At 46.1% G+C, this 18,056-nt stretch overlaps 1 protein-coding gene across 1 annotated transcript in view; it reads right to left on the bottom strand.

Moving 5' to 3' along the window:
- The window catches only part of LOC147893744 (vacuolar protein sorting-associated protein, putative (DUF1162)), a 215,327-nt gene that overhangs the window by 78,782 nt on the left and 118,489 nt on the right, over nucleotides 1-18,056 (bottom strand). The window contains exons 21-23 of the mRNA XM_087385903.1: nucleotides 13,099-13,360; nucleotides 12,391-12,813; nucleotides 12,134-12,230 (exon numbers count right to left, since the gene is read on the bottom strand). Of these exons, the coding sequence (XP_087242029.1) occupies nucleotides 12,134-12,230; nucleotides 12,391-12,813; nucleotides 13,099-13,360 (782 nt within the window). The remainder of the gene's footprint in view (nucleotides 1-12,133; nucleotides 12,231-12,390; nucleotides 12,814-13,098; nucleotides 13,361-18,056) is intronic.

Here is an 18,056-nt window from a genome sequence, read left to right as displayed (position 1 = left end):
TGCTATGAAGGCTCGAGAATTTTCCCTTTGAGGCATGTAACTAAGAGTTAGGCTAGAATTTCACATTTGGCACTTGCCAAGAGTGGAGAGCCTTGTGCCTCCTTCTAATATAAATTTTTATACATTTAGTAATAGCAGCCTATGCGCTGAAGACCTTCGCGGGGTTCCAACATGACTGTTGTCCTAGGCCCTAGTGCTGTGCACACACAGAGAGAGAGAGAGAGAGAGAGAGAGAGAAAGAAGGAAAGAAAGTTTATTAATGTCCACTGGAGACCTAAAAAGGTCTATGGGACAAAAGAGACCTGCTTATACATCAGTACAGAGAGGGCCATAGGCAACCTCCCTGGGAGTATAATCAAATTCCTCCCTGAGAGAGAGAGAGAGAGAGAGAGAGAGAGATCTATTAACGTCTGCAAGAGGCCTCGAGGGCCTATGAGACAAAGTGCAAAACCAAAAGGTAACTCATACAAGCCACTGAGGGCTGAAGCAAAGGGCTCACTATGACTCACATGCATTGAGGATTGCCATTGGGCAGCTGCGGGTCTTGTCCCAAGAGCTGAGGATCAAGACAGGGAGATCCACATGCACAGTTAGAGAGCAACAAATCTATTGACCGTGCACATTAGAGGAGGTTGGAAAGAGAGATCTATTAACGTCTGCAAGAGGCCTCGAGGGCCTATGAGACAAAGTGCAAAACCAAAAGGTAACTCATACAAGCCACTGAGGGCTGAAGCAAAGGGCTCACTATGACTCACATGCATTGAGGATTGCCATTGGGCAGCTGCGGGTCTTGTCCCAAGAGCTGAGGATCAAGACAGGGAGATCCACATGCACAGTTAGAGAGCAACAAATCTATAGACCGTGCACATTAGAGGAGGTTGGAAACAAAGGAGCATTTCTTATGCGCATGCCCACTTTACTATGAGAATCATGGATGATATCAATGCCTTTTTCCAAGGGAGAGCAATTTTTTGGGGCAACTTTGTCCGCTGACCCACTTTCATGACCGTTTGCATTGGTCTCTACCTAATCGAAATGCGGCAACACCTGGATACTCTATTGAGTCTGATAAGACAACAAAAGATGTTGTTGACACAAGAGATAGAGCTAGACTGAACACACCGTGTCACTAATTTCTATACCTTCGAGTCAGCCCCAAGAAACCGTGGAGTGGAGGAGGAGCTAGCTGATTTGAGGGTAGAGTGGGAAGAGTGACGTGAGTGGGAAGAGATGTGGAGCTAGAGACACAGAGACCATGCACGGTGCACACATTGACTAGAGCACACACGACGGAGGTCCACCCTATCCTGGCTCCACTTAGATGGGACGATCAAAGCTGAGGTATAACCACAGATATGGCCCATTGGATATAGAGATCATGGAGGGCATGCCCCTACCGCCACAAGAGACAACCCCTTACCGCCGCAAGAGACGACCCGATAGAGACACATATGAAATATCTTCATAGCCCACAGGAGGAATGCCATGGCATCAGCATCGTAATTGATAATTAATCACCCTGCTCTCTCTCAAAATCTTTAAGTTTTGAGTTTTGAGTCCTAGTTCTTGAGTTTCTTGCAATTCTTAGTATAGTAATTAGCGAGGGTCCAAGCATGCCCTTGCCTCAGCCCATAGTGGGTTGTATGAGTTATTTTTTAAATTGTACCTTGTCGTGAGGCCTCCCGAAGATTCTCTCTCTCTCTCTCTTTCTCTCTCTCTCTCTCTCTCCCCACTACAGCTGGATGCAGTATTTTAGGATATCACCTACCTAGACCGGGTCAGGGGGTTTAGGGATTGCACTTTTGGGTGCAGCAGATTACCATGGCTAGCATTGTCCTCTTCTATGGCACTATCAGCAGCAGATGACCAGAGATGCTGGTATGCACGCACAGAGAGATGGTTTGAGCGACTCGGACTTCACATGGATAGACTCCCTCCCTTCCAGTATAGCATTGACCCTCTCCAGGACAGTCTTGGGGTGTTGTCCCAATTTCTCTAATATCCAGACCAGAGATGCTTGGTGGCTTTCATCCATGAGGCAGTCACACACTGCGAGCGTCTACTTCGATCACGAAGACACAAGTAGACCTCCTCCTTGCTAGACCCTTCTCAGAGCGTGATCACAGAGTTCTTCCAGTCATAGCATGTGGAATCCCATACTAAGAGGCCCCAACATGATCGGGATCCAGAGCCAACGACACGATAGCTCAGAGCGAGGGTTGACACATAGATTACATTTGGGGATGTCCCCCCTCTCTGTTCAAAGTCCGGGCTCGTTGACCGACTGGGGTCACTATAGCCCTTGTTAGGCACAGAGCTATGACCAGGAGACAACACATAACCACGCCCGCAAGCAGCTGACAACACTCTACAGCCGACTTCATGCTTCCACTGTCTCATCCACCTAGATGACTTGATGATGATGATGATACTGATGTGTAGTCGATCACTCTGACATGACTATGTACTACTTAGCACTAGCTTTTTGCATTTTGCATTCAGCATTGGTGTGGATGCTCGTTTAGTAGCTCCACCCTCACAGTTTGTTTGTATCGGGATTGTCACAGTCTCATAGACCCATCGGTCTTCCGAAGACTTTAATAAACTCCCTCTCTCTCTCTCTCTCTCTCTCTCTCTCTCTCTCTCTTTCCTGAGAGTATCAGAGGAGGGATTCATTATTAGACCACAGTATCTCGAGGATAGAGGAGTCTCCCATGCACTGAGGATTGCCATTGGTCAGATGCGGGTTTCGTCTCACCAAATGAGGATCGAGGCAAGGAGAGCAGCGGGTCTGCACAATATGTATGCTGGGGCGGTTGAGACAGAGGAGCATTTCTGTGTTTTTCCAGCCTACTACGAGATTTGGGGACGCTACCACTGTCTCTATCTAGAGGGGAGTGGCTTCGGTCCTTTGTCACGACTGATCCATTTCCATGACCTGGTCTGTATCAGGCTTTATCTGATGGAGATGCGGCGACACAGGGAGACACTTCTACGACATATCAGAGAGCAGCAGGGAATGGTCACACCACTACAGGACATAGTGCTACCTCGTTGATTTAAAACTACTGCAAAACACTCTCTCTCTTGATGTCCCTCTCTCCCTCTCTCTACAGCTACACTAGGTCCCAAGACAATCGTCGAGCTGGACCCCCCCGAAGGTTTTTTAATTCATCAAGAGAATCTGAGTATAAGAGTTTAGCGTAGAGCTATGTATTACAAATTCAAACGTGAATTCATTTTACAAGAGCTTCATGCTCATTCCAAAATGGCAACATGCCACTTGTCTAAAATCTAGACTAAGTCCTATTACATGCCTCTGGGGTCTTCGTAGCACTTGGTCACGTGGGTGGCCTCCGCAATAGTCCCTCATCGTACCGGCAACAATTAATTAAAGCGCACCACCATGGCACCCATTAATTGTTAGCACTTTGCACGCAAATAACAAATAGTGGACTAATCCTAGTCACAGGTGGGCGTCTCCACTGAACAAACACGTGAACAAAACATAGAACACAATTCTTGGTCGACCGAAGTCAATCCTCTTGGTCGTAATTAAGGAGCTTTGACCAATGGTCGTGGCGCCTTAATTATGGCCAAGTCTCTCCAACCGAAGTTAGCACAACTTGGTTAATTGTAGTTAACCCTCTTGGCGTATGCCAAGTCTCGTTGACCGAAGTCAACACTCTCTGACTGTAGTCAGCTTTGTGGTTCTCTGGTTAATCACAATTGACCCTTTTGGTAATAAACCAAGTCTCCCCGACCGACGAAGTCAAGCTTACTTGACTAGAGTCAAGTGTCTTTGATCGTAGTCACTTCTTAAACTCTTTAATTATGATCAGATAAATGGTCAATTGTACTTTGACTTAGGATATTTACATTGTGGTGACACAGAGAGGGTGACCGGACACCACGACACGCCATAGACTTCTATACATTTGAGTCAGCCCCCGAACATAGGGGAGTGGAGGAGGAGAAGCTAGCCGACATGAAAGCAGTCTGGATGAGCAGCCAGCACAATACCACCGAGAGAGGGGCGCAGAGGCCACATGTGCAACAGAGAGTCCCCATGATACACTCTATTGAGGTGCGACCTATCAAAACTTTCCTTAGAGGAGACGGACAGAGACGAGGGGTCACCCTAGACATAGCCCAGAGAGTCCAGAGAGCGAGGAGACCACGTCCCCCACTGCAGCACGAGACAACCCGACAGACGCAGATACAAGACATCTTCGCAGCCCACCAGAGAGCCATCACTGTACCGGGCTTGGGTTTCGTCCCAGCACCTGGATAGATTGATTGACTAATATGGCCCACTTTGCAGTTGTAGTTGACTTTTTTTCCTCTATGATTATGATTCTGTTAGCATAGATTAATACTCAGCAAAGGTCCTAGCGTACGCTTTGCTTCAGCCCACTGAGGCTTGTATGAGTTCGCTTTTCCTTATTATATTTTCTTTCTGTGTGTGTGTGTGTGTGTGTACTTTGTCCCATAGGCCAGTGAGGCCTCCCGTGGACGTTAATATATAGCCATCCGTACCACAGTCGTACAGCTCTCCGTTCATACAGCCGTACAACTCTCTGTCCGTACAGCTTCTCCCGTCCGTACCTCCGTACCACAACCGGTCACCTGTCGTCCATACATCGTACACATCTCTCTCTCTCTCTCTCTCTCTCTCTCTCTCTCTCTCTCTCCCCCCCCGTCGTACAACCTCTCCCGTCCGTACGACAACCGTACAGCTCTCCGTCCGTACAGCTTCTCCCGTCCGTACCTCCGTACCACAGCCTCCGTCCTTCGTACTACCTCCGTCAACACCTCTCCATCTGTCCTCCCGTTCGTACCTAGTCTAGTCCTAGTCCTCCCTAACCCCGAGTTGGGCTAAACCCCTAACCCAACCCGAGGGTTAGGTTAAGCCAGGGGGTTCATCATACAGCCAACTATGGACTGGCCTACCCTCTCCTCCAAGTCCCCCTCAACTCCTTCAACATCCATCAGGACTCGGTACTCTACAGTTGCAGCTATGACACCCTCTCCATATGCACGGAATTACCAACAAGAAGGCTCAAAACGACCCATCCTCGGGCGATAGGATCAGATTTTTTATTTGCAGCAGGCAGTGAGAGAGCTACGATTGGAGCTGGCAGAAGTAAAGGCCCGACTTCACATCCTGGAAGGGCCTGGTAAGCAGGCAGTAATTGATGAGGCTATAAAATCTTGTAAGGATTCCCCCCCTACCCCACAACTAGTCTCTACAGTCAAAGACCTTTAGGTAGTGGGCAGTCCCAAGAGCAAAAAATCAGTAAAAATCAAAGAAAAAAGAGAGGCCATGGAAAGCTCACCCGATCAAAAAACAAGAGGGGACAAAGACAGAAAATACAGCATAATTTGGACCAAAGGGCAGAAAGTAGAGGATGGGAATGTCAAAGCATGCCTATCCACTATCAAGGAGGTATGTAAGCTACAAGATGCTGAAATTTAATGCTTACAAAAGAAACTGGAAGAATACAAGAAGGATGAGCTTTCAAACATCCGTGCTCAAATGAATGACGACATGAAGGGATGGCAAGAAGAAGTGCATGCAAAATGGGCAAAACAAATTGGGAAAATGCAGATTGATATGATGCGAGATATGGACGTGAAAAACAGTCTTCTTACATCCAAGATAGAGAGCTTGGAAGCTCGGGTGATTAGTCTTCAAGACAAGAATGTAAAATTGAACGCAAATACACACGGAGATGAAGGGGAGCTTCAGCCATCCCTACACGAGGAGCTGAACATCATTAGGGAACAAATGAAGCAGCTCAAAGGGGCAAAGGGGACTTCAGAAGAAGGATGCAAGATTATAGATGAACTGAAATCTGAGAATGAAAAACTCAGAAAAGAATTGGCATTCTTACAAGACACTATGAAGGGTAAACATGCTGAATTCACGCAGAAAATCAAGAAAGGAGAGGCTTCAATCTTGTAATGGAGCGATGTGGTCAAGAAAGGTACTGCTGCCCCCAAGAAAGAGTTCATTTCAAATGCTCTAGAGGAGGATAAAAGGAGAAACAGTGAAGCCCTAAATGTCTTAGTCCGAGGCCTCACAGTAGGAGATACTCCTATGGCAGATGCAAATGCTTTGTTCACCAAAATGGATGTGAACTTGACATGTGAGACAGCTTGGAGAGTTGGCAAGCCCGATGCACCCACAAGGCCACTTGTGATGAAGCTCCGAACAGCCATGGATAGGAAGACCCTCATGAGAACAAGGGTGACCTTGAAAGGAACCCGGATCTACTTGGACCATGACCTCACCCTCCTATAGCAAGAACACCGGAGGGAAGGTATGGTACACGTCATGGCAGCGAGAGAAGCAGGGAAATGGGCTGCATACAGAGATGGTAGGGTGATCATCCAAGAGAGAGGAGATTAGGACCGAGGGGAGAAGGAAGAAAAGGAAGAGAAAGAAGAGGGTGAATTATGACGGTGTCGGGCCGAGGGGACACAAAGTAGACAAAGTGGACTGAGAATTGCAGTGTGGAATTGCAATGGCACACTCTGGTCTGATCCAGGTGCTTTCTCGGAGACATACACTGACAGAGACATGGTCTTCTACACTGAGACACATGAGAGCCCCTAGAGAGGAGTGCCACTGTGACAAGATATAAATGGGAGTCATCTCATAGGAAGGAGACGAGTAGAGACACTTGTGTGCGGGGTTCGGGGGGAGTGTCTATCCTCTTTAGATCACACATGAGGCCTCTCATATCAGTGGCACAGAGAGAGAAGCATGCGCGACACATGTGGATATGAGTCAAGTTACCACACGCAAGACCGATTCTCATAGCAGTGTGTTATTTCCCTCCAGATACTTCATCCTATGCACGTGAGGTCACCACAAAAGGGCACAGCCCGTATGAGTCGATTCAAGATGATCACTGAATTCTCCCCAGACTTAGCCTGAATGATCTGGTGAGAAACGGATGGCTTACCATCAATCATCCATGATAACATGAGAACTTGTAGCCACTCCACACGGGCCCACTTTGTATCCGACAAGTCTGGCCCCCAACAAGGGCTGCCGCACATCCCTGCTGGGCGAACCAAGGAGTCAAAAAGTAACCCCTTGGTGCGTGGATCCTGAAAGTGCGAGCGGAAGCACTGCCTCTCTAGTCTGGCCAATGAAGCATACCCTCTGCTCAAGCATGCCTACAACGCGGGTCTCATAGTGTAGTTGGGTCTAGAAAAGATAACCCCAAGATGATGAAACTATCTCAACAGGTGACCCCTCAAATGTGAACTGCTCCTGACGCATGATGGCAGATCATGACCTTGGTTTTACCCAAGTTGACCTTCAAATCATGAGACTCACAAAAGCACTGTAGTGCGTCTAGGTGTCTTTGGAGCCTCTCTGCTAGGGAAGACAAGAGAGCAACGTCATCTATGTAGAGCAATATCTGGATCTGCGTGCTCGCAAGAGAGCAACCTACACCCCCCTGTGTTTGCATCACTGTCTCAAGCTCATCAATGTAGAGGCCAAACAAGGTAGGTGATAAAGGACACCCTTGTTTGACCCCGATAGTGCTCATGATCTCGTCTGTCCACCGGGATCCTGCCCGCACTTTGCTTGAAACTCTCTCGTAAAGTGCCATGACAGCCCTAATGATCTCTTGCTCATAACCCAAGTTTTATAGGCGCTGTATGAGACGGGCTCTCGGAACTGTGTCAACTGCCTTGCAGAATCCACAAAGCAACAATAAACCCTCTGCTTTCATGAACTCGCCTCCTCGATGATACATCTAAGCGTGAGAATGTGGTCCATGGTTCCATGATCACTCCGGAATCCGGCCTGTCTTGCTGCTCTAAGTCCTCGACACTCTGCAAATCTGCTAACCTCAGAGTCAAGTACTGATGCATAAACCTTGGACATGGCATGTCCAATCATAATGGTCATGTTCTTCTTTGGGCTCATGGGATCCCCTCCCTTGTGGATGGGTGAGATAGTGTTAATGGTCCAAGGGCGTGGAAACCCCAAACAAATAGCTTCATTAAAAAGCTTTGCTAAGATCGGGGCTAGGAGGTTAATCCCATATGCAATGAACTCAGTGCATAGCCCCTCATGATCCTTCGCTCGGCCATTATGAAGTTTTATTACGGCATCCTTTACCCCTCCTCTAGTGAAGAGGGTGCAAGATGTGGGATGGGGCATGTGTGAGAGATTAGGGACTGGCTGATTTGGGATGTCATAAAGTGTGCGTGCATAATCAAACCAGATCTCAGTGTCAATGAGTGGCGAGGGGGACCATCCTTCTAGAAATCTCCGCCACAAGTCCTTAGAGTTGTTACTTAACAAAATGTTCAGTAGCTCCTCCTCGTTTTGACGAACGAAGTCTAGTTTCTTCCTCCGTATCAGTCTATGGTACTCGCGTAGCGTATCGGGTGCGCTCGGAAGACTGTTTTTGGTTTCGAATTTGAGTTGACGGCGTAAAGCCTTACACTCATCATCATACCAACTATTATAGGGTACGGTCCCAGGGGGGTGGTGGGCGGGTGGAGTGGGTGGTGTGGGAGAAAGCATGAATCGCAGCCTCGTGTAGTGAGCGGGTGACAAGCGCAGCACGATCCTCTAAAAGGGGTATGAAGTCAATATAAGCGAGAAGTATGTACAGACGGCTAGAATAAGAAGGTGAGTGATCCCGGTCAAAGCGTATATCATAGTAGGTGGAGTAAGAACTGAGTGGGGCGGAAGGTGCTATGCGAAGGGGGGTGGAGATGCTAAAGAAAAGGTATGTATGATCAGCCCCTAGAGGGAGAGGTGCTACGGTAAACTCAGTGATGCGAGATGTGAAGGCAGGGGATCCCATGATGTAATCAACAATGACGGAGCCTCCCCCATGTGGAAAGCATGTGAAACCACCTGGAGCGGGCCATTTGTCAAGACCATTATAGATAATGAGATCATGTATCCTAACGAGGTCTAATAGGGCCTGCCTTATAAGAAGACCTCGCCTGTGAGCTGAAACCCGTAGCATACCTGCAACCGGATAGCACAGACCAGCAATCCTCAGGGAGGGGATGTAGCTAAGGTGACCCGAGTGAGAAATATGATAGACCCACCAGCGTGTCGATTGCACAAATCTCAAGGATTCTTGACTAGAAACATGGCCGATGGGTGTGACAATGGCACTTATCTGGCGCACGGATAGCCAGGAGACCACAACGGAGCACGAATATTGACCCTCGCCAATGCTCTATCATGGATTTTATGTTGTTGCAGCCCCGTACATCACCGGAGCCTCTCGTGGACTTGACTCTACTAACGCATATAGAGGTGATGCTGCACCACAACTTCCATCCTCTCCACGGGCTCAAACACTTTGTACTAGTGTTTTTATGTTTATGTTACGCTTACCAGATTGCAAGGGTCTTAGTGTACCCTGTACCACTAGGCCCTGATGGGTTGTACTTGGATTGGTGTTTCGGCTCCTAAGTCAGTGTCCAGTACAAACTATGAAGTCAACAAGATGTTTCTTGGGGCCAATTTCTGGAGGAGGTCAAGACCAGAAGAGACAAGAGGGTATGGCTTTGGGAATGGGATCAGCAACCTTCAAAGTTTCCTAACGGCAAGCTCATGGTCATTGAGATATGAAAAGCGGGTCATGGTCATCGAAAGACTCAAAGGTGGCACCATGATAGTCTATTCAGTTCCACTCAGGTGGTATTCTTGCACCATTCTGCGGGTGGCTCCTTCCAACACACTCAAAATACAAGCTCGGCCAGTGAAGATGAGCTGGGTAGGAAGAATGATAGCAGTGCCAACTTTGAGAAGAAGAGTCACTCAAAGGGCTGGTCGAATGTTGTGACAGGATCGAATACAAACGGCGACCGTGACAAGAATGGACAGTAGACACTTGGCTGGGGTAGAGAAGAGGACTTCTGCAGTGATGGTGATGATGTAGAGAGAGCCACCCAATTATCAAACATAAACCGAAACACCTTATCCAGAGTAGTTCTTCAACCTCTCAAGCCAATTTTTTGTACTGATGGTGTCGATATAGTCAAGTCTTAAAAAATGAGTCAATCGTTCTTCATCTTCTCAATGCATTTCTGCTCATTCTAGTGGCACTGATGGTGTCCCAACAGAAATGCAATCAAGTCTCAAAGGTGACCAATGACCTTCTCTCCGATCACTTCTGCTCAGGCCAGTTTCTGCTGGCTGTTGCACTGATGGTGTTGATGCAGACACATGCAATACAAAGATGAATAAAAAGGACCTCCACATCCTGAACAGTTTGTTACTCTCTTCTATTGAGTGCTAATCGCTCGGACTGTTGCATTGAAATGTTACTCGTGACAGATATTGTTTGTGGTGGAAAGTTAGATGCAGCTTGGGCCAGGCACTTTAGATGCCTTTTTTGTCTCATACGTCTGTGAGGGCTTTCGAAGTTGGTAATATTTATTTATTTATTTATTTCTCTCTCTCACAGGAACTCTTGAGTACAACAATAATTGCAAATAATTATATAGGTGAAACTCTTGGGAAAGCAATTACCATGCCCTATCTACCATCCTAGTCTCTGGAAGGCTTATGGTCACACTCTCCCCAACAAACCCCTACCAAACCTGGAGCACATCCCTCATCCTACCAGCTCCATGCTCTTCACATGGCCCACCTGACAGAGACACCATCAAGAAAGTACAGAATGGCAAAGCCAAGGATCATGAAGGACTTCAAGTAAAAGTCTTGGCCGATGGTTGGGGAAAACTGCTCCAAGCTCTTTACTAAGGCTTTCTGTAAAGGCATTGTGATCCCTATAGCTCCACCTCTCCCACACAACACAGACCACCATATGTCAGCTCCAGAATTCATCTCAAAGGTTCCAGACTGAGGCGGGCATGAGATTGCAGCCAAAGCGCACTGCAAAGATCTCAAACTATGCACTCTGCGCGACGTGCATGATGTCGAGACATAGGGGCCGGCACTGATGAGATGCGCCAAGAACCATAAGATCCGAGGCTGGCAACAATGCATTTTTGCTCACAGGTATCTAGACATGAGTCGGATCATTGACTTCCAAGATCTACAATACGCCCCACTTTTCATCCACAGGGTCACCGGACTATGATCCAGACTCAAGAGACCTGATGTGCAAGATGGCTGTCTGTGGGAGCATATCACAAGCTATGTCTTCACAAGAGAGGAGCCCACAATTGCTGGAGGCAGTCCAGTTCAAGACCCTGACCCAACTCTCCGAAAGTAAGAGACTGGACATAGGCTTAGTGATTTCTCCCCCCATCCCAGATTGGATGACCACAAATGGAAACCCACATTCCTGCTGTAATGAACTTCATTGATGAGAGGCTCTACATGCTTGAGCTCACAGTCCTCCGATAAATCTTATCAGGTCATTCTCCGCTAAACCTTACACTACTTTAGATGCCAGCTCAAGGCCTTACAAGGCTTTAAGAGCCAAGGGTGAAGTCACGGATTTAGCCAGGATCTATGGATCATTCTTGAGAGAAACAATGATCAGATGGTCTCACCAGAAACAGAGATGACGAGTTTATGAGATTGTGCTAGATTATCCTAAGCATAACCAACAGCACTATGGATGAAAATTATAAGTCGCATTATTCCATGTGTGCAGCTAATACAGGCTCGGAATTGTTTAATTCCTTTTCTAAGCGTATGCAAGAGGCACTAGAATTTAGAATCCCCCTTACACTGTCCTCATTCAATCTTCCTTTACTGTAGCTAAAGCACCTACTCTTACTTATGAAGAACGAGAAAGGTGCCCTCGTTCACAGATGCAGCTGAAAATGGTTCCTTGGGTTTGAAAAAGTAAGCTTGTGAATACATGCAATTGAAAAGATTTCTGCTTGGTGCATCATCTATAGGCTTACATTTGAAAACTTGGTAAGGTAATTTGACCAGGTTAACACGCTTAAAAGGGCTTTAAGAGCCGTGGCTAAAGCCAAGGATTTAGCTTTCAATGACTATGGGTCCATTCATTGTTTCTTTGAAAGATTCAAGAAAATGTAGCTCATTCGTAAAATGCAAAAGGAATCAGCAATAAAGTCTCTCACAAAAAGTTGCATAACCAGGATCTATGAATCATTATTAAGGGAAAGAATGATCAGATGCTCTCACCAGCAATAGAGACGACGAGTTTATGAGATTGGGCTAGATTATCCCAAGCATAACCAACAGCAAATCCTGGCTCCAGTGTCTCTGAATCACTAAGACCCTGAAACCAAAGGCAAAGGATATAGCTACACAAATTTGATATGACAGCAACTCAATATAAATACTGTCCTAAACCAGCCATAGTGCATTCAGAGAAACATTAAATCTATCATTCAACAGAATCAGTTTGACCTTTCACGCTAGATAACAAAAAAACTTACCTTTTGATGAAACATAATAGATGCATGAGAAAGGGTATTCTCTATGCGATATGGAACCCTATCAGCTGATTGCATACAAAACCGCACAATCAAGGATGGCCTGTGCTCCTCCACATGGACAGCCATGAATTTGACCCTAGCTTGGCTCTCCCTTTTCAGATTAGGTGGAACATCACTGACAGCTTCTGGGCTTTTACAAATCCTTAGAGAAAAAGAACCCAGTGCACTAGCACATACAGGACCAGACCAATCCCATCCACTCTCCTCAAGGCGAAAACACACATAAAGAAGAGCATCTTCTGCAATACCAGACCCGACCGACTGTGCTTGCCTGGAGTGGCTTTTGTTGTCACCAGGAAAAGACCGAATTCTTAAAGCAACATGTTCCCCAGGACCTAGAAGAACAATAGCATCTTCATCCCCCTGGTTCAACAGAATTGGGCAGAAAAGGTAAATTTTAAATGACAAATCAAGGATGCCGTTTCTCAAAGAGCATTCAGAAGAAGTTCTTATGTTATGATAAGACAATATTTATCAAGGTAAATCCAGGAACATGAACATTGCAATTTTTACTTCATGATGGTCATTAACCAGGTAAACATCATGAACTCCATCACACAGCAGGGACGTCATGAAAGAAAAGCTCAAGGGTATGCACAAATGGATGCAGAATATACTGGAAATTTGTATTTCGATCTAAAAACAGACCTGAAAGCCATCCTGGCAGATGAAGACAGCTTCTTGTGAATCGTTCACAATAATATATCTTGAAGCAATATGAAAGGTATGTGTAGGATCCAAATTTTCAGCTGATGCTAGATTCATTGTCACACCTAGCTGAGTACGTTCAGTCACCCCATTTTCATGATGAGTGGCAAGACTAAGTTCTGTTGCCCCAGAGAAAGAGTCGAGGTCCAATATTGCTGCTTCACACAACTTTTCTTGCATTCTTAGAAGTAAATGAGATGACCTGTACAAAATGTGTATGGAGAGGATGATTTTAGGCACACTTATTGCAAACGAAGGTGTTTTCCAGATGAATCATTCAAAAGCCTTGAGGCAATAGGACAACCGACAAAAAACTCACAAACCACAAGAAATGTTGAGGTCACTTGAAAAATTCTTTTGCACAATATAGGTTCTACGATATTAAAATCTTGTGAAGGGGGTATACACGAGACAGGAATGGAATCTGGAGGGACCACATACATACTACTTTCAGATTCACAGTGGCAAAGTCCTATTAAAACAAATCAAGCCTTTTATCACCATAGCTACATCCTCCAAGGATGCCTCATATGAGAACAAACCAAGTGGATTTCATGAAACACAAAAACAAGACATGCCCTTAACTTTTGACTTGCAAGGGCTAGCCACACTGCTCAAAACTGTTTGTATACCAAACATACAAGCCAGTAAGTGCTTATCAGGTTCGGCTGCGACAAATGAATAACCCTACGATGACAAATGCAGAAACTTAACATGCCACAAACTGCACTTGCAGCGGATACTACCGAAATTCCAATTAAATCCTGACAAAATGGATAACTGTACACTGTCACAACTAAGAACATCCCTTCCCAAGCCAAAAACCGATTACTATAGCCTTCCCCCCCGGGCAGGCCAAAAACATGCTCTCACACATACAAATCCACACACCCACACATACTTGAGCATCCATTTATACAAAGTCATTGTATTGAGTTTCTGTCGGCACTTCGGAGGTGAAGGGTAGACTCAGCCATGACGAAGGCTAGCACTAAAGGAGAAGGCTAATCAAAAAGTAGTCCAAAATCTCTTCATTCAAGCTACAACTGCTTATAAAGTCTAAACGATTTCATTTTAGTCTATCCCAAACGAGCATCTAAATCTAGCTGATAGGGCAATGCACCATTTAAGATAGAAAGAATTATCGCAATACCAGCAGGCCGCAACTTGGATGAAAACTTCACAAGGTGAAATTTGCACGTCCACTAATATGACAAAAGCATATACCTAGATGAATCCAGGAACATTCCCAAACTCATCCTCTAAAAACACAACATAGTGTAGTTTCAATCTCACGATGGTCACTCATAACATTGAAAACCATAAACTTCATCACGCATAGAAGGGACTAGCTACTATGACATCCCCACTGACGTCATTAGCGCCCAACAGTGGGTGTAGACCATAGTATAAAAATATGCTCTCACACATACAAATCCACACACCCACACATACTTGAGCATCCGTTATACAAAGTCATCGTACTGAGTTTCTATCGGCACTCCGAAGGTGAAGGGCAGACTCAGCCATGACAAAGGCTAGCACTAAAGGAGAAGGCTAATAAAAAAGTAGTCCAAAATCTCTTCATTCAAGCTACAACTGCTTGTGAAGTCTAAACGATTTCATTTTAGTCTCTCCCAAACGAGCATCTAAATCTAGCTAATAGGGCAACGCACCATTTAAGATAGAAAGAATTATCGCAATACCAGCACGCCGCAACTTGGACGGAAACTTCACAAGGTAAAATTTGCATGTCCGCTAATACGACGGAAGCATATACCTAGATGCTGGCTGAGGTGCTGAATTGAAAAAAGAAGCTGGCTGTCCTGCAGCCCACCTCTTAGGGTCTCAGTTTACTGCTAGAGTTCCCCTGAAGAGGGCACAAGCAGCTCTTTTTTGGGGGGGGGGGGGGTGTTCTAGGCCTTAGGGTAAGGCAACCTACAAAGCACGCATGGACAAAAATGGATAAGGCTCAACTAAAGATGGTTTTCTCAAAGCAAAGGTCCCCCTTCAAACACAAGTATGGCCACTCCCCAAGGCCTCTCATCAACCCATCATATGTGGGATGATACTTCTATGCCGCATGGAACTCTCCTCCTAATCCCTATTTACCCTCTCCTACTCCATTCTCCATGAGGTCCACAACAAGGAGGCCAGGGAGAGGGGTGGAGGGGGGGAACACTCCCGCCTAGGTCAAGCGTATGACCCTAATGGGGTACAACTCCAAGCCAAGAGTCCTTGAAACCTTGGGACAGTCGCACAAAAACAACCCATAGGGTTCGAGCTAGTAGCTCACCTCCCAACATAGGCTAAGTATGTTGAGCCACCCCTGAGCCTGAGGTCTAGACCATCACAAGAGCTAGCCAACCTAATGGTCAACAAATGTGTCCCCTATCACATGCACCTTTCTCTGGCTGCTGCTCTTTGGCCAACATGTCTACATCTAGAGTAAGCCCTTGGCTCATACTTATATGCCTAGCACTAGCTAGCTTTAGTAATTCAGCCCTAACTTTATACTTCATGCATAAAGTAGCTTTACCTAAAGCCACACTTTCCCATAATTAGCTCTGCTAATCTTGGAAAAGCCATGCCCTTCTTAGACTAAGCCAATTCACGGGTGGGCTAGGTGGTTCACATACAGTGGGCCACGGGCACGGTCAAAGTGGATCTGGACACGAGTGGTTGTGGAAGGGGCCCTCCATATGATTAGCATGTCAGTAGAGATACTAAAGGATAGGTATGCATGATCAGCACAGAGTGGGGGAGGGGGCACAACAAAGTCATGTATCCAAGAAGCAAAGGCTAAGGGACCTAGTAGGCAGTCCACTATGCTTGTCCCACCGCCATGTGGGAAACAAGTAAGCCCACCACGCACATACACACACAAAGAGAGAAAGAAAGAAAGAAAAAATGTCTATTAACGTCCACTGGAGACCAAAAGGTCTATGGGACAGCAAGAAACCCTCTACTACATCTACTTTAGGGAGGGCACATGGCAGCTCCCAAGGAATGCAAAAGGGGAGAGAGAAAGAAAGAAAGAAAGAAAGTGTATTATTGTCCACTAAAGGCCAAAATGGGCCCATGGGACATCAAGAACTCTGCATACAAGATAGCACAAAATCAACGTGCCACAAAGAAGAGGCATCGTCGAATATCATCTAAGTGCTACGCAATACAATGCAAGTGAAAGTACATAATGTCAAATCTGAGCCTAAATGCAAAGTAAACTAGATGCAAGGAAACCGCCCCTGGGTGCAAAATGGGGGGATGAGTACAATATGCCAATGCAAAGATACAAGTCCAGGTGTCACGGAGTCTGAGAACCAAAATAATACTGGAAATCCTGTCCATCGACTCTGCCTCCTGCTATGAGAGTACAAATCTGAGCAAAGGTGAGGTGAGCGGCTGGTGGGGCGAGATCTCCATGAGTAAGTCTCCTCCGAAAAGCTGCCATCATCCTGGATCGTCTGGAGATGAAGCGACGAGTACGTCCCCTATGTAACAAGATCCTGCGGCGTCTACAAACCATCTCATATGTACATCCACAGGGTGGAGGCATGTGTCCTGTGTGAGCTCTGACCTCCTCGTGCTCCTCCTAGTCTCTGTCCTCTGGTATAGCGTGTGCCTGAGCTCTATCAGGCTGGGCTCTATCACGCTCCGGTCTGTGCTGATGGTCTCTGAGGTAGTCTCGTCGAAGCATAGTGGCCTCCCTGACATAAAGAGCTAGGCAATGCTGATCCTCGTAGTCCATCACTCGTGAGAGAGGTCCAAAGCCATCCGTGAAGAGACAGTGGAATCTACCTCTGAGCTCATAATATAGCGGGCATCTGCAAATGAAGTGCTCCTCTGACTCCACCTCTCCCATGGTGCAACAAGGGCAGATCCTGGTCTCTCGGCCTGGTCGCCGTCCATCCTCCATGCGTCGCATCCTACCAGCCTCTATCTCGAGCTGATGCGAAGAGACTCTAAGCTGGCCAAGGGCAATCCTCAGTGAGTGGGACATGTGGATACCTGTATAGCCTGGTGGAATGACAAATCCATCCTCTGAGATCCGAAGGAAGTGGTCACGATATGTGGCCATCTTCGTCGGAAGCTGCGTGGGATAAATCCAAGTGCGATACGTATGAAGCTGCAGCAAGTCTGCTCTCGTGACCTGGCTAAGCTCGTGGCGAGTCAACTCGAGATGAGGGGCATCTATGCTGTATCGGAAGGGAGGCAGTCTATCCATGTCTAGTCCAAGAGATGTGAGCCACCTAGTGAGTCTGAAGTACCAGCAGTCATGGTTGTTAAGACACTCGTGTCTTATGATAAGACACTTAAGACACTTAAGACACGTGTCTTACCTTAAGACACCTTAAGACACTCTTGTTCTTTTTCTTTTTTTTGGGTGGGTGGGGAGTAACAACACACATTGAGTTTGACTTAGCCATGCTATCATTGATGGTGACTTTGGATCTAGCGGTGGCAGTGACCTCATAGATTCAGATTAGGATGAATCTTTAGAGATTTGAGTCTTGAGAGTCGAAAGCTTTCTTTCAATTATACAATTTTCATTCATGTCACATGTGACAAGATTCAATTATTAGTTTAAACCTTTAAGTACTCAAAACTTGCGAGCTCTTCAGCCGTGAGTCTTAACTTTAACTTTTAAGACTTGAGTGACAAGTCTTGACTCTTAACTACATTGTACAAGTGCATTGTTTCTTTTTGCATTATTTAAGTGTAGCTTATTGTACTTCTAGAATCTAGCAGCTAGCTATGCTAGCAAGTTGTACATTTGTATACTTATACATATATTAATTAAATATTTATTATTATAACCACAATCACGTGTCTTACGTGTCTTATCTTTAAGACACTTTAGACACTCGTGTCTGAAGCGTGTCTAACGTGTCGTG

This window comes from Dipteris shenzhenensis, chromosome 15 (genome assembly GCF_047967505.1).
Source record: "Dipteris shenzhenensis isolate YYH24624 ecotype China chromosome 15, Dip_SZ_1.0, whole genome shotgun sequence".
Lineage (NCBI taxonomy): Eukaryota > Viridiplantae > Streptophyta > Polypodiopsida > Gleicheniales > Dipteridaceae > Dipteris > Dipteris shenzhenensis.
This window is presented reverse-complemented; position numbering and strand designations above follow the sequence as displayed.